Below are 27,352 nucleotides of genomic sequence, written 5' to 3'. Positions count from 1 at the left end.
TGTACCACATAACCCATTAGGTGAAATCAGACCTGTAATAGAATATCAATGGTGTACTTTCGTGGCCTAACCTTTAATAATTTCCTATTCATTTGGGCCCATCATAGTAAATAAAAGAAAAACTAATACAGTATATTTCCTGCAGAATTGTTTGTTGTTTAGTGACATTTTCAGTTGAATGCCTCTCTTATGTGGGGACTTTCCACTTTGACAGACAGTTGGCCTACCCAGATGACAGCTTGCACAATGACACACTTTCACATTAGCTGTCACTCAGCAAGACAGTCAACTTCTAAACACACACACACACACACACACACACACACACACACACACTCACTTCTCTCTCATCTTTTCAGTTGTTTAAAGGTTTATACGCTGTATTAGGCTCCACCCCGCAATAAGTGAAAGACAATGGTATTCTTTGTGGAGGAGCAGGATATAGAGTGCTTGTTTGTCCTTTAGACTTATCCTTCATGGAGTTTTAAACCGTTTTAAACAGTTGAATAAATAGATGGGATGATTGTAATGTCACAAAGAGACCATTTGTATTGAATTGTGCTCATTAAGTGTACAAATACATTTCTAAAACAATATACAATTGAATTTAATCTCAAAGGACCACACCAATGGTTTTGCATTTTCTACCTTCACTAAAAATTGTCTATACTTAACATCAGATCTAATCATTATACGAACCATGTTGCTGTATTTTTTAATCAATCATTGATGTATTTTTCTATCGTTCACGGCATTCATTGGCTTCCATTAATTTCTTTTAAGTATGTAAATCAATTAGCACTCTGAAAACTTGCCCGTGTTGTCTAATCCATCACAGTGAACATTTACATTATTAGTACAACTACAAGTTACATTATCACAGTGAGGTAATGCAGCGCAGACTTCTTAAACCAATCTGCATCTAAACAGTGCAACCATTATGCAACATGGACTGCACAGTTTACAAAAGTTTTAAGAGCTGGTTTATTGATTTCCAACCCTTACTCTAATGAATAGAAAACAATGGCTGCCTGGAATGGTAGGAAAAGTGCATCGGAAAAAACCTAACATGCAGGCAAAAATGCTCAGCAAAAATGTAGTGTCTTTGATTTATTGATTATTTAGGACATTAGTATGGTTCTTTAAGTTTCATGTTGCAATGTATTCTCAAATTAATACCGTTAATATGCCAGTGCTAGGAGCAGTATCTTGAGAAAGAATTTTAACCACCTTAAAGTGAATCAGTCTTTAAATCAGGATTTCACTTCTCCAGGTCCAACAGGCTACAGATGGAGAGACTATGGTGCCTTCACCATCATTATGGTGGGCATCGCCTTTGGCTTTCATCACCTCTACAAAGTAAGTTACACCCTATTTGTCTTGCTTTTTGACTGTTTCCTCACCAACCGTTTTCACAGTTAATATTTCTCTAAAATTTGTTCTACATATTATACTTGCATCCTAAGATCTGTCAGTACTGCCACTCCCCGATATTACATTTAAATTGGTGGCCTTAGCAAGTACATCAGTCTATGATGAATTATGGTGCTAGAATAGAAGGCGCCTCTGCAGTATGTAACATCACTCTGGTCTTGTTATTAAACCTACCCTGCTTTACGTCAAAGCATGATCTCATTTGAACCCCTTCTTTTCAACCTCCCCTTCCCTCCTCCTCTCAGATATGTTTCTTTTTCCTTTAAAAAATATAGTTGCTAACGCAGCATAAAACCATTTTTTTGACGTCCTACCTTCTAAAAATAATCACCCTGGTTTTTATCGGGCTTAGCAGCCCTTGAACATGAGCTCATGAGGCCCCTTGTCCCCGGTGACATTAATCCCATAGTGGTTGTTAGTACTAGTCTGAGTGGCATGTGGAAGCCATTACTCTCGTTTTAGAGGAAGACAGAGCTCTAGCAGTAGCTCTTGGCCTAGATGACAGGCTGTTCTGTGTGTGAGAGAGAGGGAGAAGAGGAGCGTGTATCATGTCCATGCATATGCCTACCCGACCCTGTCTGTCTTTCATAATGCTGCACATGCACATTCAGGATCTCCTATCCCTTATTCCTCAGTCCCTGCGGTCTTTAACTAACGAAAACACACACTGTACCAGTCCACTGTTTCCTTCATGCAGCAGGGTTTGCCAGCCACTGGTCGTCTGGGAGGTGGGATTCCCTGGCGGGACGGCACAGGTTGCTGTCATGTCACTGGAGCGTAGCGCCAGTCGCACCATATGTCCAGGCTTCTGCCCATACTTTATTTATGTTATGGTGCACCTTGTAAACACCACACTCCCAGCAACCCACTTATTAATTACCACGTGTTGACACTCATTTAATCTTTTTCTCTAAAAAGTGTTTATTACTTGCACTGGTGTGGCTGCTTGCCACCTGAGCTGGAGAGAAAACCTGGCTCGGGCAGCAGAGAGCTGCAAACCGGCTGCAAGAGATTAAGTGATCCTTATTCAGACTTAAAATAAAAAGGAAACATTTATGATTTTGAATGCAGTTCAGTGGGGCTCTCCAGGGTCACATGGACATCGATTTTATTTGGTAGATGCAGCTCCACACACACACGTAAAGGATCCAGTAAGACACTCACAAGCTGCTCATCTGGTTAACACTCATACTGAACAAACATCCTCATTTGGCTGTCAGACATACATATCATTTTGGTGGAGTTCTGTTTATTCAGTGGCAAAGAGACGATAAACAACATGACATTGTTTTTGGTTTTAGAAGACTATTTTCAGTGTTCACCACCATGTTTTTTCCCTGTAGGCCTGTCTGCTTTCACTGTCTCTTTCTGGGTTTCATTCATTTATATTGTTTGAAATATGTTTTAGGGCTGCAACAATTGCTTTCATTATAAATCAATCTTGATTATTTTTTTCATACTTGCTGATACTAAATTGTTTCGTCTATAAATTTTAGGAAATTATGAAACTCTAGGTTGCCTCTTTTAAATTGTTTTTATTCCAACAAAAACCCAAAGATATTTAATTTGACATTTATGCTTGATAAGTAACTGAGATTACTAATTGATGATCAAAATTGTTGATTTACTAATGGCCTCAACACTACATGTTTGCACATACCTGTATCAGTTGCTTAGGCACTCTGCTGTATCCACCTAATCAGGATGTTTAGACAATGAGGCACTTGTCCAATAAAACAATGCATATGACCCTCCACTGCTAAGTCTAGGTGGCCCTGTCTTTTCCTCATCTTTCTGCCCCTTCCCACCAGAGAGAAGTCTAATATTGTGCCATGCTTTTAATTGCAGAAATACATCCTTCCCCTCATTATGGGCAGCCGAGAGGACAAGAAGCATCTGCAGAGGATGGAGAGCAACATTGCGGCAATGAGTGGCACGCTGACACAGACAGGTGAAGATTAATATCTTCATCACTTTCTCCCTCCTTAACATTTTCCCTCATTTATCTGTCGCCAAAATCGGGGGGCCCCGCACGTTTTTAACAAATGACGCCGCTGTCATTTCGCTTTAATTTGAAATTGCTTGTTTACTGTCAGGCTCGGGCTCAATTAATTACGTTTCGCTGAAAAGCTCTTAACCTCGGAATATTAATGAGGAGTTGGGAAATGACAACTTTTCTTCCCCCCGCCCATCCTCTCTCACTCCCCCCTTCCATCCGTCTCCCCCTGCACCAACCTCACCCCCATCCAAACCTCCACCGCCATCATCATCATCCACCCTCTTCCCCGTAGGTGGCGAGAAAGTTCATTTTAATTTTCTGTGCGTGTATGTGTATTTGCGTGCACGTGTGTGCAGGATGTGCGTGCGGCATGGCACTGTGTGGCGTCTGGGCTCAGCACTGGCCCTAGTGTGATTAAGTGCACGGTGACAGGTGCGGCTCCCATGTTGGACAGGTGAGGAATCTCAACCTGGCTGTCAGGCATGGAGAGAGAGAGAGAAGCGGGGAGAGAGATGCTTTCCTAGCTCTTTGTCAGTATAATTAAAAATCCAGGGAGGCGTAAATGAGAGAGGCACTCTGAGAAAGTTTGGTCTCGTTAGCAGGAGTGTTGAACTGGCGTGTGTTTTCACCTGAAAGGTACCAATCACTGTTAGAGATACTGTAGGTGGCCTGGTAGATATACAGACACAGTGGAAACTTTTTTTGAAGACTAGTGATAATCCATTCTGTTTATAGAGTACTTTTTAAGACATTCAAAGAAGCTTTAAGACCAGTTGTATTAAAGAATGTTGAGGTATGAGGTAATAGGACATTAAATCAAACATTAAAAGCAGTTCTTAAAATGTTTGGAGTAACTTATGAAATTGTAGAGCTTCACTGACTCATTCGTGTTAAATAATTTAGATCTGTGGTCATATTTAAGTGTACTAGCTGTGTGCACCTGTCTGTATGAGATACCAAACCAAACTTCATCTTTAGGAGTTCTTTATGTCTAAAGAGTGTTTTAAAAACATATGGCTCATTCCTGTTGCTAATTTAATCTATGTGTTTTCAAGGTTTAATAGAAAAACTGGTGTATGTTACCATGGAGTGGTTATTGGGGTTGCAAGCTGTATGCAGACAAACAGGCTGCACTGTAACTTCATACATGTGACAGTCAGTTTAAATACAAGCATCCTTTGTTTGATTGTCCCTTCATCTCCTTATGAAAACAAAAATTAAATGTTTAGTTTACAGCGCCTGTCACGGACATAGTGTAGATGAAAATATGGCTGTTATCATTTTATCCAGTCACACCCATGCTATTGTTTTCTGGCTGGCTGAGGTAAGTTTAGGGCAGCAACTGTGTGAGATCGCGTGCAAGGTGTGCCACCATGAATCTGATTAACAAATATATGCTCTTTTATGGTCATTTTCTCCCAACTATGCAAACACATTTCCTCTGGCTATTTCACTGTCCATTCTTGCTCTACTTATCACTTTTTGGACATATGCCAACTTCCAAACCCTGTTTTGTTTGTCGGTGAAGGCAGGATTTCACAGTAAGAGTGCTCCTGTGTTTTGCAGCAAGTTTGTGAGACTCCAGTGGAGAGAAAAAAAACACAAAGCATAAAAACATGGGTCTTTTCTTCAGCCAGTGTGGGGAACTAATTTGCTATGACTGCAGTAGCCAAGCTGCTATTGTAGTTAATGACTGTTGTAGTTAACAGTTGGGGAGAGGGGTTGCAATTACACTGAGTTTTCTCCCTCTGCTTTCCCTTTGTCTTCCTCTCCCTCTCACTCCCTCTCTCATCGCTGCACTGAGTAATAGCGACCGACTGCCTCGCTGCTGCCAATTGCTTGAACCCCCTTTTGTTAAAGTTCATGTATTTCTCTAGTGCCGGGCGCAATGAGGTGATGTATCCTTTTGAATGGGGACCACATTAGTCTCTCTCGCCAGCCCCAGCTCGAGAGTAGGGGCCTTGACTCCCATTATGATTTGCCTACAACTTCACACAGACAATTAATGAATGGATCTTGGAACTACTTCAGCGCACCCAGGCTGTAATGGAATTGTGCGGCTGTTTGGGCACTCTTTGTCGGTGGGAGCCATATTGGTGACCAGCTGGCCATTAAAGACAGAGACAGGCCTGGACATATGTAGTGTACATTATATCGAGGTATTTACTGAATAATTTACTGAATGCACAATGTGCACCCTCCTCACAGCAGCTGCAAGCCTCACACATCATCTTGTCTCCGAGTCTCTCACACGCGCGCACACACACACGCACATACACGCACGCACGCACACACACACACAGCCTCCTTCTGATTCATGCCTGGCCAAAGTCATTGACTTCATTATTCTTGGCTTCATATCTGTGATAACTGGGGATAAGAAGTTATGCATTTTTGTCAAGTGTCTCAACAGTACAAAGGAGTCAGCTTTGTGGAGAGACATGAAAAGAACTGGACTGTTTGGCTGAAGTGGCTGAGAAAGCGGTGCCAGTGGTAATTCAGGAGGCACAGCATTACAGCCTGGCAGACTGACCCACACATCTGGATAAGCTGTTTTGTGGCGATGTGGAATCAGAGACTATTAGGGCAGTTCTTGGTTTAGCGAACACACCCTGTCATAGTAACACCTTTTTTAAGAAGGGATGGCCACGGTATTTTAGTTTTATTGCAGTCTTCAGAATGGCTGGTCACACTATGGATCACAAATTGAGTAACAAACTCAAACTGTTTGCACAATGGTCTTTGGCCCAGGCTGACGAATCCTGCTCAGACTCGTATCCCATAGGATTCTGCAAGCATGAAAAGATCAAACATTTCAGCACCCCACCCATATTGATACAACTCCACCTTTTTAAACACAGGTGTCACTGCAAGATATTAGCTTGTTTGAAAGATCAAATATTTTGTCTGTGTTGGTTTTTCAAAAGAAACACAGTCTCGCAGCCGGGCTCTGTCTTTTGTCCTGGCCTGGGTTAATGTGAAAGGAAGGTTCTTTACATCCCGTCCAGCCGGCTGCAGCTCAGGCTTTTAACCATTGGCCTGACAACCTCAGCAGTGGACCGCCACAATATCTGTTGATGTTAATCCTATTAGGCTTGATTTAACACTTTACACGCCCATGATTTATATGAATGTTTATTGGTTTTCTGTAATATAATCAGCTCGGGGAAACTTAATGCATTGTTTGGTAATACACGCGTGACTGGAAGCAGGGGGCAACAAACTGTGCCCGGTGTTATTTGAAATCATACACCCTCGTCCAACACCAACACTTGAACTAATTCAATCTTCAAAGTCAATGGAAAAAGAACAATATTTATTAGGATTAGGGGGGACATTTTGTCTGGCAGCCTCCTCCCAAATGAGAGCCTTGTTTTTTCCTTTGTTGATCGTTTGAGGATTTAAGATGCATTAGAAGGCAGTGTCTGGGTGGATAATGGAAGGTTAGAGACTGTTATTTGATTTAAGTTCAGGCACTAGAGATTAATATCTCCATCCTATGTGCCCACCCCCCTTTACACCCTCTACCCCCAGCGCCTCGGACGAAAAGGCTGCGACTAAAGTTACCGGGTATTAGCTTTGATTACAATTCTTAGAGGACAGCTTTGATCAGTGACACAAGTGAAGTCTCATCAGATCTGTCATCGTCTCTGGAAATAAAATGTTCCGTTTTGTGCCACCAAAACAACCTTATCACATAATCTGACTTCCTCCTTTTGTTGTTTCCACAGTAAGCCAGCTGCAGCAGACCCTGGTCTCCATCCAGGAGCTCCTGGTCCAGCAGCAGCAAAGGATCCAGGAGCTCTCTCAGGAACTGGCTACAGCAGAGGTAGCTACCACCCCCTCAGCAACTGTGCACCCTTCACTTACCACCACATACAGCTTGTAGTTTGCTAGAATTTCAGTGATTTCAGTTCAACCTCTGAGAGTCTACCTGTTTGTCGTTTTTTGTGCCATCTTCACCTTTCACCGGTTTTACTGGCCAAACTAGCAGTTGTTTCAACTGTAATTTAGTTAATTTGATTGATTGGTGCTGGTTTAAAATTTTTATCTGTTTGTAGACACCATCTTAACTTAATCATTTCACTAAATGACTAACAATAATGAGATAAAAAAAACTTTGACAATAAGTGCATCTTGCTGCAGTTTAAACATGAAAGTCTCGGGCTACACCTTTGAGGTCTGCTGCGTGTGATTGATGTTTTTGAGGAAAGCTAGACAGGTAGTAACTCTGAAATTACAGAAGAGCTCAGTAAACGTAAAGTTGCCGGTTGAAATCTCCAGATTGATGAGGAGAGAGAAATGGTTTCTCGAGGCCTCTGTGTACTAAAATCTGTTGCGCTCACCCCGAGTCATAACTACCCAAGACGGACAGTCTTATTATACTGTATATCATCAGAACACAAGCTGCAAAAAAGTATGGAGCATCTCATCATGGGACCATAATCTTTAACCATATTGTCGTTCCTCTTCGCCTTGATTTTTATAGACAGTGTTCATAATCTCCTCAGAATTGTAAGTGTTTAGGTGAATCGGACTGAGTGATTGTTCTAAAAACTTATGTGCGGGGATGAAATGTTGCTTGCTTTTTATAACACAGCTCGTAAATCGCTTTATGATCACTGGGCTCTAAAAAAGTGCCTTGGAAGAGACAATCTTAGACAATGTTTTATGTCCACAGCTTGTTAAGCACATGGGTGTTTCACTGTAGCATCTGGATATCGCAAGAAAACATATGCGGACACATCTGCTTCAGCACAAACGAGGAAGAAAATATGAATCTCTTCCCCGGACGAGGTTCATCAAAAAGTGACGAGTCATAGCTCATTTTGTGCTGTTTCAAGTTGTCTGCCGCACAGCCTCTTTAAGCAGTGTCAAAAGAAAATCAGCATCTGTGAATACATGGGAGTGATGATCTGATTTGACCTCATGCTGGAAACAGAAATATCTGAGGTTTTCTGTCAGCCCACTTTGAACAATGAGTTCCCTATCACATAAAGGGACAAGGGATGTTTTTTTCTTTTCATTCATCATTTCTAAATCACAGATTGGATTAAAAAGTGTCTACTTCATTTTCTATGAGTGCCTTGTTGGACAGGGGTAGTGTATAAAAAGTATAATTCACATCAAAACACCCATTAAACAAATCATAAACTCTGCTTTATAGCTATAGTGTTGATCTTAAATTTTCCCTGCGAGTCGGCACGAGGCCTTCTGTTGTCTCAGGCCATGGGGGAAATTGGGAAATTGTTTTCAGGTTCGGGATGTTTGATGAGAAACACATGTTGGAGCTGGCGAGCTACTTATCATTCACCGTTTGCGGCTTTCGGGGTTTGCCTCACCACGCCGCTCAAAGTGCGCCACGCTTAGCAATTATACCTCTCAACGCGGAAATGTGCCTTTAACCCGAAACACATGGAGACTTCTGTTTCCTCAGCTGCTAAGTAAACATTTCTCGTAGTTTGGAAACCGCTCAATTGCGGAGTGCGTTTACTGTCCCTAAACTGGGGACCTCATTATGGAAGTGAGTTTAGACAGAATGAGTCATGTCCACACACACACGCACACACATAGAGCACACGCTGATGCTGCACATTTCCAGACTTCACAGACTGAGACACTTCCACTCTTTTCCCCTATTTCCTCAGTTGTCATAGCTCTTAAAAGACATATTTGTCATTTAAAACACTGCTGTTTTCTACTACCGCTGTTATGGATAGATTTGCCCCAGGATGATTCATCCCTGATGTTAAACAGCCTAGTCTATTTCTGCTCCATTATCATTACAAATCTGCCTGTTAACTGTGTTTGCCCTGCTGTCTCAACTCACTGATCGTTCTCTTTATTAGTGGATACTACATAGAAGATTAGAAACCGCCTCCTTGCTTGCGCAAGACGAACTGCCAGTGGGAAAGTGCATAAATAGAGTGAAATCAATTGCACTGTACCAGTGTTTCCACTCAAAAACCCTCCTCTGGGGACTTCCTTTTGAAACTAATTCCATCATAAATATACATGTGTTACACGAAAACACACTGTCTGCCGGCGGAGTAACTGTGAATTAATTTGCCTTCAGACACTCTTAAACAAGGCTTGTTAAAGATCTTATCTTGTTGCTAATGGTCCACAGGCATTTATCTTCATTTAGCCAGATGCGTTGCCGTCCTTGCCTGCTGCTAGAGTTGATAGTTTTTTTTTCTCTTTGCTTGTAATATATGTTTTCCTTTTTTTTCTTTTTTCTTTTTTTTTTTCTTTCCTCGAAGCACTTAGTTGACCAGAAGAAAGAGGCTGACCCCTATCACACCCAGGCACCCACCTGAGGCATATTAGTTACAAGGCTTTTAAACCAGTTAGAGGAAATCTTCTACTGTATTCAGTATTTACACAGTAAAAAAAAACACATCCAGCCAGCACAGTGGTGGCTGATAATGTAATAGATGACACCTCTGTCATAGGCTGAGTTGTGAGAGGTTTTGGTTGGTTGGTTTACTTTGTTTGTTGGTTGGTTGTTTGTTCATGCATGATGTTTTTTGCGATGTGCAATGCCAAACAGAGAATTATGTCTCCACGGTCACATAGAGCCCTCAGAGCCCTGCACCTGCACACCAGAAGTATGATTGAAAACACCAGAGGAAAGAATAGAGCGAGAGAGAGATGCACACACGTGACTCTGAATCTTTTTGTTTTTAAATCTGTGATTCACTTTTGCAGATATTGCCTTCTTCAGGGTGAACTTGTCATATCTGTTCCACAGTGCACATGGAGCAGAGAGTAATAAATTGTTTATAAGGAGGTCATACATCATGTACGTAGCCATGAAAGGCCTATTAGCATCTTTTTGTCCACATCTCAGGAACCAGCAAATACAAACTGGATACATACATTAAAATAATTTCAAGTTAACAAGAGAATACAAAATAAATCCCAGTCAAACATACACTATTTAAGGTTCCAGAAAAATAAAATATTTTTTAGTATTTTTCTACCTGTATCCTATATCCCATAATTCCTTTTTCCCAGGTGACTAATTGGGCAACTTTTTTTTTTTAATTGGTTAAGTATTGAGCGACAGTGCTGCAGACAGCAGCCACAAAACTGACTGTTATTGGGTAACTTAAACCGTTAATTTAAACTCACCAGAGCCCACAACAACGCAAACAAACCAATAGAGGCAGTGGTAGACCAGCAACTCCCGTGTTCTGTGACGTAAAATTTCTGTGGTGGCTTTGAACATGGCATGTAACAGCTGTTTCGGATTAAACAAAAAGGATCTTCTCTGTAAGTTCCTTTCCATAATGTTATCAAACACAATAACAAAGCCAGTCAGTGGCAAAAATTTGCACTTTTAATTGATGTTTGTTAACAGTGCGCAGTTGTCCCAAAGCATTACCTATTGCAGCCATTTTCTGCTGGCTCGCTGTCGCTTAATACTAGACAGGTTCCAAAAGTAGTTGTCCCCCTTCATCACTTAGACACAAAAACATGCTAAAAAAGGGTCCAGGTTGAAAAATACCAAAGCTTCCCTTCATGTAAATTCACAAATAAAGCAAATATTTGTGTGCAAGCATTCGTATAGAAAGAGCTGAGTTAAAATAGCGTTTACAAATCTCACCCATTCATATTAAATGTAAGCCGTAAGCAAAAAATAGGAAGAACGATAATATGGAGATCAAATTCTGCATCACAAAGTCAAACACTGAGTGACTCTCGGCTGCTGTGCTGTATATCCACAGACCTGGAAGTATCTTCAGGTTGGTGCATTTGTAATCAAAGCTGCTAAATCATTGCAGAAGTTAAATATTTTGATCAGCAGTTTGTTAAAACATCACATCTCACGCACTTGTGCGGTCTATTGGATATGTGTCAGCACTTCAGGTGGGGCTTTTAAAGTCAGCGGTGTTTCTTTCAGTCTCTCCAGTCACTGATACCCCTCCACTCAGCCTCCACCCAGGCAGCTAGTGCACTTAACACAAGAATCTTACACAATGTGTGTATACACACTCACATAATGTATCTCAAAGCTGAAATTCAGTCCCGGCCCAACATTTAATTAGGTTTCTTCAGACTTAATAAGACATATGTCAGTGGTAGTGTTGTGTGACAAGTCTTGATGTGAGATATTAAATGGTGCTGCTCTGTAGCTAATGCACATTATGTATGTAGCTGCTGGTTAACAATTCGACTCGAAAGGCTTTTTTTTCTTGTGTTAAGTGATATAAGTATAGAAAACCTCACAATGCAGTTATTTGAGGCAATTTGCATTTTTCTTGAGTTAATTCTGTGCTCTGGAAGTCTTTTAGCTCAGCCCATACAGCAATTAATTTTTTTCGATGTAAAATGAGAGAGAAGCAGAATCCAGCCTTATTATACGGGTGCCTTGGGGAGGCGAGGGATTAAGACGGTTCTAATGAGGTGACGGCTGTAATAAGAGTGTCTTCAGCCGGCCTCCAATGCACCACCTCTAAAACACAGCTCCTTATCAGGGAGGTTTAGGAGTCGATAAGAGCCACAAAAAAAACCCACAAAAAAAAAAACCCTTCCTCCCCTCCTCGCCTTCGTTTCTGCCTCCCTTCACTTCTCCTCCTCTGCCTCCCTCCTTCCACTGTAAATGAGTCTGATCCCTTTCAGATGTGATTCAATTAATTTCTCTTAGATTTAATTACAAGCGAAAGAGTCCAAGTTATCCCTCTCCCCTCGATAGGGGGTCCACGTTTCCTAACAAGCTTCCTCTGGTGAGTCAGGAGAGTCTTAATTACAGTTTCTACTTTTCTTTTATCCCACTTTTTTTCCCTTGTCTTGTCCCTCTCCTCCCTCTGGTCTCATCAGTCTATCCTCCCGCTCTCGCACATGTTTGTGCTTTTTATTCAGGAATGGATTGTGAATGGGGAGCAATTATCTACACCACTTTTTGGCTTGAGACCTTTTGGTAGCTAAGCAATGTTTGTCTTTGAACAGTTCACTCAACCCAGTTTTATTTTAGTTGCTCTGAGCGTCCTGAGGAAGTACAGATCTCCGGTATTTTGGGGTGGCAATGCAACGATTTTAAAACAGCCTTAAAAAAATAATCATTCTGTATAGCAGAAATGTTTTTTCATCTCCCCTACCCTTCATCTTCCCCTCAGATTTATCTTGAGACCCCCTGCAGACCCCAGACTCCATGTTGGGCCTTTTAAGGTCTTTCCTATTGGAGCTGCTATATTTTCATTCATTTTGCACAGACCACGTCGTCTTTGCAGCAGTTTCGGTCCAGTTTTGCATTTTACTGTTGCATTGTGCTGTTTTTTTCCTCTCTTGACCTTTATCGAAACTTGCCATTTTATAGCTCCCCCTATCAAAGTCCTGCCTATCCCTAAAAAAGTGCTGCTGAGTCAGATTTTTGGCAGTGGCAATTTGCCATTCAAATTCTCTGTAGCATTTCATGCCGCAGCAGTGTGTGCGATAACACACACCTTTGATAAAAGACAAAAAGAACAAAACAAACTGCTAAGCTATGGTCTGCCTTCATGAATGTGTCCATTGTTCAAGATAAAGTCATTATCCAAAACATTGAACACTGGCCTAATCTTTTCTAGATAGTATGGAAAATTATGTAAAAACAGTATGTTCACACTCACTGGACTTTCTCTGCAGATGAGGCCATAAAGGTGACTGTAGTGCGATTGTTTGTACTCCTCTGTCATCACCGTAGGCAGTAGGCAGTTGTGTAGGTTGTTATGGTGACGGATGACCTGACTATACAAAAACATGAGGCTTTTGATATTTGCATTTACCATATTTGTTTATCTTGTAGCCGATGTACTTTTTTTTTTTTGCCATCAAAGCTTTTTTAAATGATTTCATTGTTGAGACTGAGCATAGAGGAGTTGTTGAAAGGCCTATATTGACTTTGTGCTGCGACCCTGCATGTGACCTGAACAGTGCTTGTGTGTGTGTACACATGACAGTGGTTTTGTGTCTTACTTGTGGTTTTTCCTATAGGCATCGTCTTCAACCAGCCGTGTCCTGGACAACCAAACAGTTGGAGAGCTGAAGGCTGAGATCATCTCTTTGAAGGGATTACTGCTCAGCAGGTAACAAAGTCCCCTGACCCCCGTCACATGAAACAGTGCAGGTGTGTGTGTTTGTTTAAGGGCAGACAGCGTACTGTTTTCATGCACTTTTAATTTCCTGGATGCATTTGAACGATTTTACAGTGCAGCACAGTTATTTATTTAAACATATCATGTGTTAACTTCCTGTACAAGTATTTTTCATTAAAATACTCTTTATACTCTTTACTCTTTATTTATTGTTTTGCACATCTCACAGAGAAATTACAAACAGCAGATGGACGATAACTGACATCTCGTCAGTGACTGACAAATTAAGCTCTAACTATTTTGGTGAAATTCATTTGTTTGGGAGAAGGGGGATGTTTGTGCTCTAAACATTGCACTTAAGGTAAAACCCTACTTGACCTTCTGTTTGTAATGAAACCGTTTTCGGTTGCTGTAACTTGAAATCCCACACTGGCTGTTGGTAGCTCTGTGAAAATTCCTAGTGGCCTGGCCAGCTTATTGGCCCGGAGTGTCAGGCCAATGTTAAAAATACAAAATGAAATGTGTAAATCAAGTTCATAAAGTGAAAACAACACAGGGGAGTCACTCAGACCTGTAGACCACCAGCAACAATCCCCTTCCCACCTGCTTTCAATATAGAAATATGATTGGGGTTGCACGCACATAAACACGAACAGCAACAGAGAGGGAGTGCGTTAAAAGAAGGAAAGTGCTGCTAAATGACAGAGTACCTTTCATGAGTTGATTCTATGCATTAAAGAACTAATAAATAGCATCAACACTTCAAATTATTCAGAAAGCAAGAAAAATAAAGACCTGTATGCTCTTTTTCTGTCAGGTGAGCGTGATGCAGTTACTAAGAGCTGCATGGTGACCAACAGAAGTTCATCAGAGCTCAAAATTGTATATATGAACATGTATTATTGTGGCAAAGTGAGTTTAAATACTTCAGCTTCAACAGGCTGAGCAGCACAGCAACACGATGATGGCAGTTTGGTCGTGTTGTCAAAAATCTCAGATCTGCAGGTCTGAACATAAATGAGTACACTCCCATCTGCTCAGGAGAAGCGTGAGGTGTGGTTGAAAGCTCTGGGAAAAGTTATCTCCAGATGATGATGATAGAAGTGATGACAAAACAGACATCAAGCAAAGTTTGTGTTTGTGTGTGAATAAATAAAAGAGCACCCATTGTCACATTTCTCTTCCAAATTACTTGCACACTTAAAGCATAATCATTAATCTCAAATATGTTTAATCTCACAGGCACTAGAGGTTATAATACTGATTGCGCCATTTATTTCACTTCACAACTTGCCTCTGCCGATTAGCATACTGCAGGCATCAGCTGGTCTTCTGTGTTTTAATGATTTTATTGATAAGCCAGATAACCACATGTGCAGAATGGCTCATTTCTCATTTTATGAGAGCAAAATACACATGGCTATAAAAAGAAAACCACAGAAATTATTTATATGAACTAGAAAACCAGTTGTGTCCTGGTCAAATAAAGATGTTTTTGTCAATCATTTTATTTGTTTCAAATCGGATCTACCACATGTTAATACTCCTGTAACATCCGGGCTGAACGTCGTCTCATTCTTTTCCGGCTTTGTTGCTCAATCTAGTCAGGCACTGCTCAGCTCAGTCAGGCCCATTAGCATGCATGATTACGTATCAGTGTCTATAATGAAACCTGAAGTAAGAGTGTACATCAGAAAACCGAGCGAGGGCGAAAATTGCCTCAGAACTCTCTAGTTGAGCATGTTTTGTTCCCCTCGTACATTCTAATCAGCAGTAATCCCTTTGTCATTTGCTTTCTTGACTTCATCCTGACTCTTGCAATGAGTTTTCTGGCAAAGGCTTGAATCACGAAATACAAGCTCTGTATCACCATCTGTCTCCAAACGTGTCCCCGTCTTGTTCAAATGATCCAAATCATCTCCAAACCGGTTTCTTTTCTTCTTTTTTCTTTCTTTTTTTTTAAACACCAAGAAGTGCTGATCCCATTACAATTCAACATTGTCTTTTTGATCTTAAAAGCTGCAGTGGATGTAATTAAAAGAATCTTAGCGCTTCTTTACCAGGTGTGGTGAACATCTGGCTGTTTGCGGGGAGAAAGCCATTTTCTCTGCTGTAATTATGAGAATTACATAGGGTGCATTGTGTGCTGTCTGCATGATAAAAAAATAAACAGTGTTGAGGATATGTTCTCATTTAACATGAAGAAGGAAGCTATATATCAGGTTTGTGGTTGCAGTATGGTCAATTATGGATGATTACATCGTGGGAAAGCTCTTTTCACACATTTTGATCACTGAGAGTTTTGATGAGAGTATGATCAGGCCTCATTTTCTCTCTCTCTCTTCTCTGCCCCCCCCTACCCCACAGAAAACAATTCCCTTCCACACCGACTATTCCTAAGATCCCCGCATGGCAGATTCCCCTGAAGCCGCCTTCAGCACCCGGCTCGCCGTCCATCAACAACAGCAGCAGCGACATCTCTCCTGTCAGTAACGAGTCTGCAAACTCCTCCCCCGTTAAAGATGGACACCACAGCCCCCAGGATGCACTGGGAGGGCCTGATGGAGCTCATGGTATCAACGGCGATGTCGGCACAACGCTGCCCCTGGACCTGAAGGATCAAGTCCGCATGGAGGTTCAGGGGGAGGAGGAGAAAAAGGAGGAAGAGGATGATGTCAGCCACGTTGAGGAGGAGGAGGAGGAGGAGGGTCTAAGCATGCAGACAGAGGATCGAAGAGGTGGGGATGGACAGATTAACGAACAGGTGGACAAACTGAGGCGGCCCGAGGGTGCCAGCAATGAGAGCGAGGTGGATTAGACAACAGTAGAAAGCACAAAAATACTCTCCAAACACAGCTTCTCATCTCTGCTGACAGCTTTGTTTCATTCTGCTCCTCTCTGCTCGCGCTCATCCTGTTTGTTTTTCTATGTTTTAAATCCGTCCTCACTGTCTGTTTCCACTTGTAACATCTTAATCTTGAGCAAAATGAGGAGGTGTGGGTGTGAGAAAGTGAAAAACTGACAAATATCAGTGTCTAGTTGACGCGCAGCTTACCTCAATTTAGTTTTCATCATGCAAACTAAATGATTGTATGCCGAGCCAAGTACCACATTGTGACGTTTCTATGTAAGGAGAAGTGACGGGTAGTCAAATCAAACTTATTTCGAAATGCTTGATGCAGTACTAAGAGTACGTGACTTACTGCTTTTAATTTTCATGATTTGATCAGATAATTCACAGCTTTGCCGTGGTGCCCTTGTAGTTGTACTAAAGCTCTTACAGACCAAAGAGGTAGTGTTGCACAGACTCTCTCTCTCCTCTATAGTGCAGCTGTAGGTCAGGAGTCATATGTTGGTACTTCGGTCTCAAAGTTACCGTGAGCTTCCAGAGAAGCATTAGCAGAGTTTGTCTCCCCTGTTGATGGCAATAGGAGAGGACAAGCTCTTCCAGGGCCGGAGCTTTTAGCCTCTTTTATGTGTCCTTTCGCATTGGTGTCAGTCTGTCAATAATTCACAAGGCCAGCAGGGTGGCATTTGGGTGAAATAAAAGCCCTGAAATTCGAGATTAGAATGTGATGACGGGCTTTGTTCCATGCCGGTGTCAGAGTGCTCATACACTCAAAGGAGGGGAAGATGAATGTTTTTTTTCCTTTTTCACTGAGGGCTGAATTGTGCATCTTTGCGGGAGCGTGTTTGTGCGTGGCAGGCGAGAAAAAACCCAGGCTGTCTGCTGAGCTGTATCTGTGTCTCCAGCAGGGCAGCTGATTTGGTTTGTGAAGTATGTTAATAATCAAATGATCAACAAATAACAGATGTATTAGTTCATGCAGCTTGAAATGTCAAGGAGGCTAAAAGCGGAAATCTAATACAGAAAGCCCAGTTGCATTGTATTATTTTCCGTGACAAACCCTGCGGTCCAAATTATGTAGGGCCTCCTACAGTGAGTAATCTTTACAGAAAACGGCGCCAATATTTTGTAATTAAGCTGCAGTAAGACAACGAGGGCTGCCACAGATGGAAGTTGCAGAACTTGTATCACTTTTTTTTTTCTTCTTCTCAGTGTGGAGGTGGATGGGGGAAGTTTAAAAAAAATGCCCCATGATTGAAAAGGAAAGTAATAAATGAATACTTGACTTATTGAATTACTCACTCCGTCTCCAGCTAACAAGAAGACTCCATGAGTGAGAAGAAGGGATATCAGCTCTCGTGCCATTTCCACCTCCATCACATGGCCTCTTAGGAACACAGAAAAGGTAGACGGGCACTGCACATTTCTGTGTGACACCAGTTCTCATCTGCAGATTATGTTTACTTGTGTTGATTGACTTTATGTTAAAAGTGTCTAATAATGAGGCAATGACATTGCAGTTTGCTGTAAAATATATATTTTTGATTTCTTTGAAATTAATTTGTATGGATGGATAAGGTTGTTTGACGAAGTGCAGAATCAAGAGGTGTAAGTAATGCTTCTTCAACACTGTGGTTTCAGTGATTGGTCTGCTCTGTAACCTGCTGATTACTATCTGAATTTCATCCAAAGTGTACATAGGTGTAATAAATTTGGTTTGTCTGAAATATCTGATATATTCATTTTAAACCAACTGGACACAAAATACTACTGTATGCTACTATTAAAGGACAAACATAGTATCACTGGGATTTCCATGTTTATATTTTACATTTCTTGAATTCTGTTCCTGTCACTGTAACATCTGGAAAATAGATTTTTGTTTGTCTTTTTTTCTTTCATTTATGTATTGTCAAACATACTCAAAATAAAAAAATACTCAAATACTTGACTTGCAGCAAAGAACAGGGTGCTGGTTTAAAATCACAATTGAGTAAAAATGTACTTAATTTGTGTTTCAATCCATCCAGTTAACATTAAAGGAAAGAAAAGTGCACAAATCTTTTTGTTTTGTGTCAATGTGGTGGTGTGTCTGGATTCAGGTGTAAGGGGGGGTTTCTGTAACATTCATATCAAGAAAACATTTTACAGCATTCATTTCTGTTTGGCTAAATATTGAGTCTATGAGCCATGGGAGACTTTCCGTTCTGTGAGGCAACTTTTTGTCATTTGAGCCTTATACAACCAGTAACATCAGTACTGTAAATTTTCACCGTTTGAAAAAAGTCCAACTCCAACATGAGTATCGAATGATCCAGATCCAAATGCCTGTGAAGTCTAAAACAATTCTGAGGCCAAGTTTCTGATTAATCTTTGTGGTTCCTGAGCTTTCTGTTTTTTTTTGTGTCACATCTCTTAACCAGCTGTAGTGTATCTGTAAGACCAGATACAGATGAGAATACTACAGTACTTGTGTGTATACTGTGTGTAGAATCATGAATCATACTTTACTGATTTTTCAGAAAGCATGACAGAGCAGGGACTTTCAGCCTTTTTTTCAGCTTTCTCTCTGGAAATGAGTAAGTGACATAGTTGTGCATTGTATGTGCGAAGTTTTGTTTATTTCCGTGGGTGTTCCATCAGACTACTGGTTTCTGTCGTAGGAGTGCTGCCTTCGTAAAGAGGGTTTCCTATTCTGTATTGAAAGCATTGATTTATACTTTTTCTTCTCATTTTTTAATGCTTTCATTTTAAAATAAATATTTTTGTTTAATCCAACATTACAGAAACCTCTGAGGCAGAGTGTGTCAGGCAGAGAGACAGGAAAGCGAGAGATGGTAGTTGCAGAGACAAAAGGTAAGCTGTGATTGTTCACGGTGATCTGATGTCATCCAGTGTATCTTTTTCCTCTGACGCTGTAATGCTCAAACCAGGAAACAATTAAAACTGTCACAGTTAGCCCTGTTATAAAGCGTCCTGGCACATGTCTGTATTTGGCAAAATATGTAGCCAAGTTTATGAAATTGTAATCCTCAAAATCTCAGCTTCAGTCATGTATTGTAATTTGAATTTAAGCATGCTGTTGCTTGTATCCACACATTGCAGGTGTGGTTGCTAATAACTCCATGTGGTTCAAATCGCACAGTGCTAAAATTTGTTTTCTTAATATGCAATTTTCTACCCTCTTGTCAATACAAGGTCCCACAATAGATCCTCAGTCTCAAAATAAGCTTGACTGAAAAAAGCTATTTTTCCTCATCGGGGCATTTTGATTATTGCCATGCATTATCAGGTGTATGAATTTAATTTATCAAGGTCTAAATGATCAATAGTGTTTCACATATTGATGAGGTGTATAAACTTCTCTGAGGTTCGATACCACATCCCTTTGTAATCCATTAACCTCTCCCTGGAGTTCAGGCCAACCTTAGATTTATAGGGTCCTACTGTAATAAATCCACTTGTACATCATTTAGTGTCTTTGGGGATTTGCTGTGCATTCCTGTCCAGAAATAACCATCTATCCTACTCTGATATTATCATCTACATTGTTAAAGTCTTCACAACATTCACCAGTCTGCATACGCAGAAACCTTGCAGTGGCAATAGAAATACACTTCCTAGTTAAAGCCGGTGTGTTAGACAGTAACCAGTGCCTTTCCGTGTGGTAGTGCAGTGAAGGATTGTTTGTCCAAAGCAACACCTTGGTTTTGACACCATTTGGCTCCCCAGTTGGGAGCCTTAACCTCATCAATCTTGCTGCTAAACGGAGAGCACTCAATAGGGTAGTGTATCGACACGCTCTGAACTCCATTGTTCACTGGAACTGAGCACTCAGCAGGTTAGAGGGCTGAGTGTCTCCTTGGATCAATGCAAGGGTTGTTAGCCCATTGCAGCCAGTCAGAGGACTAGCATGACTTTGTCTGTGCAAAACACACATCATCTCTAGTCATTTAAAACTCCTCCTTGAGCCTTGATCACAGTCCAGCTTTTGTTTTTTCTTCACACTGATTCAGGATAGTTCCAATTCTAGCAGCATAGGTCCAGTTCTTGAAGCATCAGGATCCATCCAACGTGGCTTCTAGACGTATCTCTCCAAGGGGAAGTGTCCTGTAAAACATTTGCATAGGAAAGGTCGCGGACTGAGGCTTAAATGCGTCTCCTTCCTCTTCCCTGTGAGATAAGATGCATGTGGCATACAGCTGGGACCAATCTGATGTAATACTTGATGTGTAACAAGGTCTGTGGAACTCCACCGGTTGCTTTGCCCCTCTGGAAATATCCTTTTACTCCTCGGGAATCCTCATTTGGACTGATGTTATCACCATCTGCAGTTAAAATCTATAATCTACTTTCAAGATGTTCAAATCTTAAGTCCTACAATTTAGTTTCTCCTGTATTTTACATATTTTTTGGGTCTGTACTGTTTTTAGACACGTTAGCAGCATAGCTATAGGAACGGCATCATTGGTGCCTCAGTTGGTCGATTACTTTGGTCCAGACAAATGTATCTATGATTGCATAGATTGCCTTTAAATGTTGTACAGACATTCAGGGTGCCCAGAGGATGGATCCTAAAGACAATCTCCAGCATTTTTTGGCAGCATCATCAAGTCAAAGCTTTCATCTACCAATGAGATATCTCAACATCTAATGAATGGATTGGACACATTTTGTACTGACATTCATTGTTCCTAGATGATGTATCCTTGGGTCTTTGGTGATTCCCTGACTTCTCCTTTTTTACCACATTTTACCATGAGGTTTGTCAACGTGTCTTGACAACTATTAGATGGATTGGTGTGAAATTTGATGCACACCATCATGCAAGCGTTGCGAGCATGTAAGCGTAAAGCTCAAAGCAGACTCAGACTGTAGACTCTTAGTCTTGTGGAAAATATTCATGGTTTTATATTCTACGTAGGCTAATAATTCATTGGGTGAGCAGGCCCAAACCTTTCCCGGATTGATGCTTTTCTTCAGTAGTGTTTTCAGTAGTGAAAGCAAGGAAGCATGGGTCACCTCCAAAGGCTCTCTGCGGCTGTCTCTCTAAAAGCAGCTTACCAGCTCTGAGCAGCCGCTGAACACTGGCTCCTTCCTGGTGAAAATGAGAACATTTGACAAGCCAAGGTCACCAGGGGGCTTTGCCTGTATAAGGCTTCAATCGCAGGGCCCAGCGAACACTGCAAAGTCATAAAGCACTTTGTCATCACTCGCTATATAAACTCTCAACAATCAAGTAGGATCACATTCCCTCCCTCCCACCCTCCCACTCTGTGTGGCCTGTGTCACTTGATTTTCTCCTGGCGCTGTTTCAAATCCAAATGGAGTGTGTGGATACTAGAAGGCTGTCGTGTTGGGCCTCTTTTGAACCTAAAGGAAAGCTTTACTCACCTTATTGGCAGGTAAAGGAAAGCACTGGTGAGGGAGCGGTGAGGAAAAGCAGCAGTAGGCTGTAAAAAAAAAAAACAAACAGGGGAGGCGGGTTCTGGCAGTATTTATGAACACTCCAATAATGAGCCATCAGGAGCATGGTGGCCATGAGAACACGAAGGTAGACAAGAGGTAGAAAAAACAAATGCCCTTGTCCTGCGCTGGTGGAGAGCAGCTACGCTGATGCGAGGAGATTGGATTATCCAAGGGAAGGCCTGTCAGCCTGCTGAGGGACCGCGGCTGCAGGCGGCGCAGGGGCAACAGGTGCGGCACTCGCCTGCGTTTGTGCAAATTAGACTAATCACAGGGTCTGACTGTGGAACACCTGAAGCAGGCAAGAGAGGGAGAAGAAAATAAAGGGCGGTAGAGGGTCCAAGCAATGTCTTCTTCATGGCTATTTGTGTTCACAATGCCTTTCGCTATTCAGATTGGACTTCTCGATGCTAACATTATGATGATCATCATCATGATGCTTTACCATAGTTAAGCCTATTAGCATGCTGGCATGGGCTAATTAGCACTAAACACTAAGTATAGCTGTGGGAATGTTAGTTTGTCTGAAACTTGGTCATAAAGGAAAATTTTGACCTGAAGATGGAACTAGATAGTCAGTTAGTAAAATTCATCCTGGGAGTGGCTAGACTACATCACGTAATCATAACCTCAAAGATTTTTGGAATTTAGGTGAGCTCATAGGTGACAGACGAGATAAAATCTCACAGTAGTACTAATAAAAGCAATGTATAAATAAACACTTAAACATGTACATGTACTTACATCCATAAGTCAATGCATCAAAAAAGAAAAAGGTTTTTTAATTATAAAGAGTCTTATAGTCATGTTAGGAGTCAAGTTGTAACTCTGGAAACACATACTGAAGTTTTGAAGTCAGATACATACCAGACCAAGCAGAGAATGTTTAAATAATAATCAGTCTTACCACTTCCTCCAGAGAGTAATTTCACAATGTTCCTTGAACAGCTGCCAGTCAAAACTTTGTTTCCCTCTGATTGTACGCAGAGTAAATGCATTTTTAATCAGCTTTGTAGGTCTATGGTGACCATTTTCAGAACTTTTACACAATGAGCTTAAGATTCACCAGGCTTGTACAGCTTTCTAATTGTAGCCACTTCTTCTTTTAGCTGCCCAGAGGCCCAAACTTTCACCCACCATAAACCACGTGTGAGAATTAATGGGTAAAGTAGGATGGTCTGTGAAAAAGGGGAAGGCCATACATTCACCGACCTTGTCCTCCAAAATTGGCATGGATTGTCGCAGCGAAATACAATCCACATTTTCATGCCCTTAGTGAGGAGGAGACCGAGTGAAAAAAAATAATCCCAAAATCCCTCAGTGGACACCCAATGTCTTGTTTTGGAGGGTCTGCGGTACTCAGAATTCTTTTGGTAACAGAAACCCATAGTGAATGATGGACATTTTCTATTATTAGCATCAGCAGAATCTTCCCAACCTTTGCTTCTTCCATGCTACAAATATCACATTGCTGATGTATTCCATATTAAATTACTGAGTTTTAACTGAGCAGGGCTGTGCAGTGTCTGTTATCAACAACCATAATGTGGAAGATTAGCACACACATGATGCCCACCTGTTGCCCAGCTCTGTTTTATGAAGGTCACAGCTGTGATACTGAAACCGGTCTTTTTAAAGGCTCTCGTGATGTTCAGGGTTGTGGGGGGTGGGAGGAGGGAGGAGGGGTTGTTGGTGATATTCAGGAGTCATTCAACAGAAATAAAGCTGATTGTAACGCTTTAATTTTAAATGTATTGCAACAGTTGTCCAACAGTTGTGCAACATAATCATCCAGAGATGACACTAAACTCCCAAAACTTTAACCTGCTGTAACCTACAAAACAGTTTCTTAAGACTCCACCACATGCTGTCTTTCAAATGCCACAGTTGTCACATTTCTGTTTAGCCCACACTATTTCAAGTTTACCCTCGTTCCCACCCAGCCACTCTTGACCACATGGGAGCGGTGACATTAATGCTTTTTGCTATATTTTCATCAGCGTAAATCCCCAAAGAATGTCACCAGAAATGTTTTTCTACTTAAGTGACTTGCAACGTCACCTTAAGATAATCAGTAGGAAGCCTGTGCCAGTGTAGGGTATTATTAATTAACCACAGCTAGATTATCGTGTGTTTTGGTAATGATTCACCACCTGAATAGTTAGTTTCTGAAGCTAAATTAGTGTCTGTGAAATGCCCGTTCAGCATTGTGATGTTTATGTGCAGCACATTCAGGTTGAAATCGTGAAATTTTAATGAAAAAACGATCCAGCAAATGGCCAGTGCATTGATATAATGGAGCAAAGTATATAACAATTATTATGTTGCATCAGTAGTCTGTCCATTCATTTATTATATAGATACGGAGGATATCGTTTCGGAAGTGAATTAAAGTTGCAGTAGATTTAAAGCATAAGTTTAATCATGTATTATTCAACAACGAAACAAATCTGCAAATCTGACATTGCACTTTCTTTTCAACTCAAATCATTTCTTTACTTCAGTTGCTTTCACGTTTGTAACCAAAACTACTTTTTTTTTTTCTTTTTTCACTTGACCTGTGACTGCTCCCACTCGAAAGTTAGAATTTGGCAGTTTCTTCATGCAAATCAGACCCAGTATGCATGTGCATAATGGCTTAGAATATGATGAATTGATTAAGGCGGTTTATTAACAATAGTGTGTGTGAGTTAAGCAGCAACTTCCTTTTTTATGCGAACAGACAAACCACTTTAACCCGCTTCAAGAGAAAATCATCATTTTCTTCCACAGAAATTACAGTTGAAAGGCTTTCACAGCATTAACATAAGAGTGAGTCATACAGTGCCGGGTGCCAGAGTCAAACGGTTTTATAGCTCTGTCAAACGCTGTCCGTTGTGTGTTCCAGCCATCATCGCAGAGCAGAAACACCATGTTGGATCATTCCGGCTTATTGTCAGCCAATATGCCAGGCTTTTTCCCTGAAAGAAAACGATCCCATTCCCCTCGGACTCACGTCAAATTAAGCAAATTTACAGCTTAGCACTTAAGAATTCTCCGTTTGCCAAGAAAGCAGCAGCAGGCCTCACTTTGCCAGTTAGCGGTGCTGCACTGTGGCAATTGAAGTGGAATGAGAATTACTCTGGCTTCCGAGAGAGCGATGGGCCCCATTTGATTTTTTTTTTTTTTTGCTCCAAGCTCTCTGCTTTTGGATAAGACTTATAAAGTGATGAAACACTCCCACTCAACTCCGGAGACCTCTGGTCCAATTCTGAAGCAAACTACTTGAAGGGTAATGGCCATGTGGCGATGGGCCAGCCTGGATCAACCGTTTTATGCACTTGTTTCTGCTTGCTGTCTGCTACTAGTTGTTTGTTCTGTTGGCAAAGTCGTGTTTAACTCTGGGCATGACAAATCTATGGCAATGGGCAAACTTGAGGCAAAGTAAAACAAATAGAACACAATGTTTGGTATTTCTTAGTAAACATTTATGTAACAGGGTTGACAGGCGGCTCATTTTTCACAAGGGCCTCAACAACACTAATCTTTCCACTGGATTCTGTTTGTGTTTGTAAGATGACAACTGAGTGTTTACCAAATAACATCTCCCGCGTAACATTACACCCCCGCCTCCCCCCTTTCTGAAAATGTGTTCACTTCAAACAGAGCTCGCAGAAATACAGGAGCTATGTTTCCTCCCTCTCAGCACAGTTAACCACGTTTAACTTTTCATTTCATGAACTTTTCATTCAGAATTCAAACATCCATCAACATTTAAAATGCGCCAGGTGTTAAGTGCTGATGTATTGTCTCATCTAAAGGACTTCTAGTCAAGTGTGTTGAAATAATGAATTTTAATTTTCAGGAAACTTCATCTAAAGGTCAAACTCATAATCTAAAGTGCTGTGAAGTGTCTCTCAAGAAAAGCTGTAACCCTTTTACATCTCTCATAGACTGACGCTGAATTCCTGCCTTCTGACAAACCCTGATGACGTCATTGCAGAGATAAAAACAATAACAAAAAAAGCACAAAAAAAAACACGGCACTTTATCTGAGACGTATTATTATGTGGGTCATTACCATGACAATCTGATCAGCAGTTTCCGGGCGGGTTTGCCCCACCTCTCTTCTGTGTGAACTGGCCAGAGTTTAATCCAGTTTTTCAGGTTTTTGAAGTTAATAACCACACCACAGTTGTTTGTTTTTACTAACTGACTGTTCCCGCAAAACTGTGAGAAGAATGCTTTGTTATCTTTATGTCGTAAGAGGAAAAAAAAAATGTGTTGAAAGACAGATTTCTAGATACACCACCCTCTAAAGAATGTGAGGTGTGTTTATGGAAAAAGGAGAATGAGGAAAAAAAAAAAAAAAGCTACGCGGCCAGAAACGAAACACACAGGTGTTGCACAAGAGAGGAATATATTATTCAAAACCTGCTGAGCATATACAGAAACAGGTCTGTGCTTCATGCAGGATAGGATCTTTAAAAGATAATTATATATTTGTATATCTGGAGGAGGATGAAGTCAATACTCGTCTGACCAGAGGTTGCTATGTTGAAAAGCTTAACAACAACCAACTTCTCTTAGTGTGGTTGGATTTAAATGTGGAAAATATAAAACGGATGGAAATCTCTCGTTTTTTGCAGATCTTTGTAGACCAGCTTCGGTGTTTGATGTTTGAAACTATCTCATGTTACAACTCAGACTTTCCTACGAATGGTTTTAATAGCGATTCTTCCATAGACATGGAAATTCTTATTTCAGTTACCGTCATGTGCTTAAACTTTTCTCTTCCCCTTCCTCTTAAATGACGAAATTTTCTGTCTTTGCTTAAAAAATCCTTCTTGTAATTTTGTTTTTTTTGGTCCTGTAACCTAGACACCTTGCCTGAAGCTGAACGTCTAACTTAAGATCACTACATGAGTCACACTTTGATCCCCCGAACAAAGATGCCAACACCATCCCAGACCCCAGTCACACACACGTACAAAACAGCAGCATATCTAAACAGAGCCACATAAGGCAAAGCTGCATGTTCCTATGGCCCTGCATCCAATAAGGTCTTGTTAATGGTAAATTGGATGAGTGTGTGTCCAATTCTCCATTTCCTCTGAGGTGTCTCAGCAGCAACAGCTGCTACCAATGGCAAAGCAGCTTTTTTCACACAGCCCCCTTTTCTGCCGTGTGACTGAGGTCTTTCCAAAATAAGCCCATACACATGCAAAAATAGATAAATGAACATCTATTGCAAAGGGCAGGGGATTTAAAGAGAGGGGCAACTGGGGCAGAGTGCTGAAAGAGACGGGAAGGGAAACATCTCGTCCAAAAACGTGAACTATAAACGGGCCAATGAAGCAGTAAAATGAGCAATGCAGCCGTGTCATAAACTTGTGATACATAATATACTCTGTACCTGTGGTTGGACTGTGTGATGATAAAGATATGATATGAGAGGCGTCTGGTCTTTCATTTAGTGTAACGGGCTTTTCTGCTTGTGGCCAGAGCCTCATTTTCTGCGGTGTCGAGCCGTTCAAGCTTCAGCGC

At 41.1% G+C, this 27,352-nt stretch overlaps 1 protein-coding gene and 1 long non-coding RNA gene across 3 annotated transcripts in view; both read left to right on the top strand.

The window, feature by feature from the left end:
- pex14 (peroxisomal biogenesis factor 14) overlaps positions 1–18,420 on the top strand; it is a 45,410-nt gene extending 26,990 nt beyond the window's left edge. Inside the window, exons 5-10 of one of the 2 annotated variants that reach the window (XM_019254445.2) lie at positions 1,274–1,359; positions 3,283–3,385; positions 7,165–7,262; positions 13,412–13,503; positions 15,880–16,250; positions 17,674–18,420. In XM_019254445.2, coding sequence (XP_019109990.1) covers positions 1,274–1,359; positions 3,283–3,385; positions 7,165–7,262; positions 13,412–13,503; positions 15,880–16,250; positions 17,674–17,693 — 770 coding nt within the window. In that variant the 3' untranslated portion in view covers positions 17,694–18,420. Of the gene's footprint in view, positions 1–1,273; positions 1,360–3,282; positions 3,386–7,164; positions 7,263–13,411; positions 13,504–15,879 lie in introns of both variants that reach the window. The other variant, XM_010731454.3, reaches the window with a different exon arrangement.
- A 690-nt stretch (positions 18,421–19,110) lies between these two features.
- LOC113747738 (uncharacterized) lies at positions 19,111–26,198 on the top strand. Its single transcript, XR_003463845.1, has 2 exons — positions 19,111–19,216; positions 20,377–26,198. It is a non-coding gene; the product is annotated as an uncharacterized LOC113747738 (long non-coding RNA).
- The last annotated feature ends 1,154 nt before the right edge of the window (positions 26,199–27,352 follow it).

This window comes from Larimichthys crocea, chromosome XV, assembly GCF_000972845.2.
Source record: "Larimichthys crocea isolate SSNF chromosome XV, L_crocea_2.0, whole genome shotgun sequence".
Taxonomy (NCBI): Eukaryota; Metazoa; Chordata; class Actinopteri; family Sciaenidae; genus Larimichthys; species Larimichthys crocea.
The sequence above is the reverse complement of the archived record's forward strand: the minus strand, read 5'-3'. Positions and strand labels throughout refer to the sequence as shown.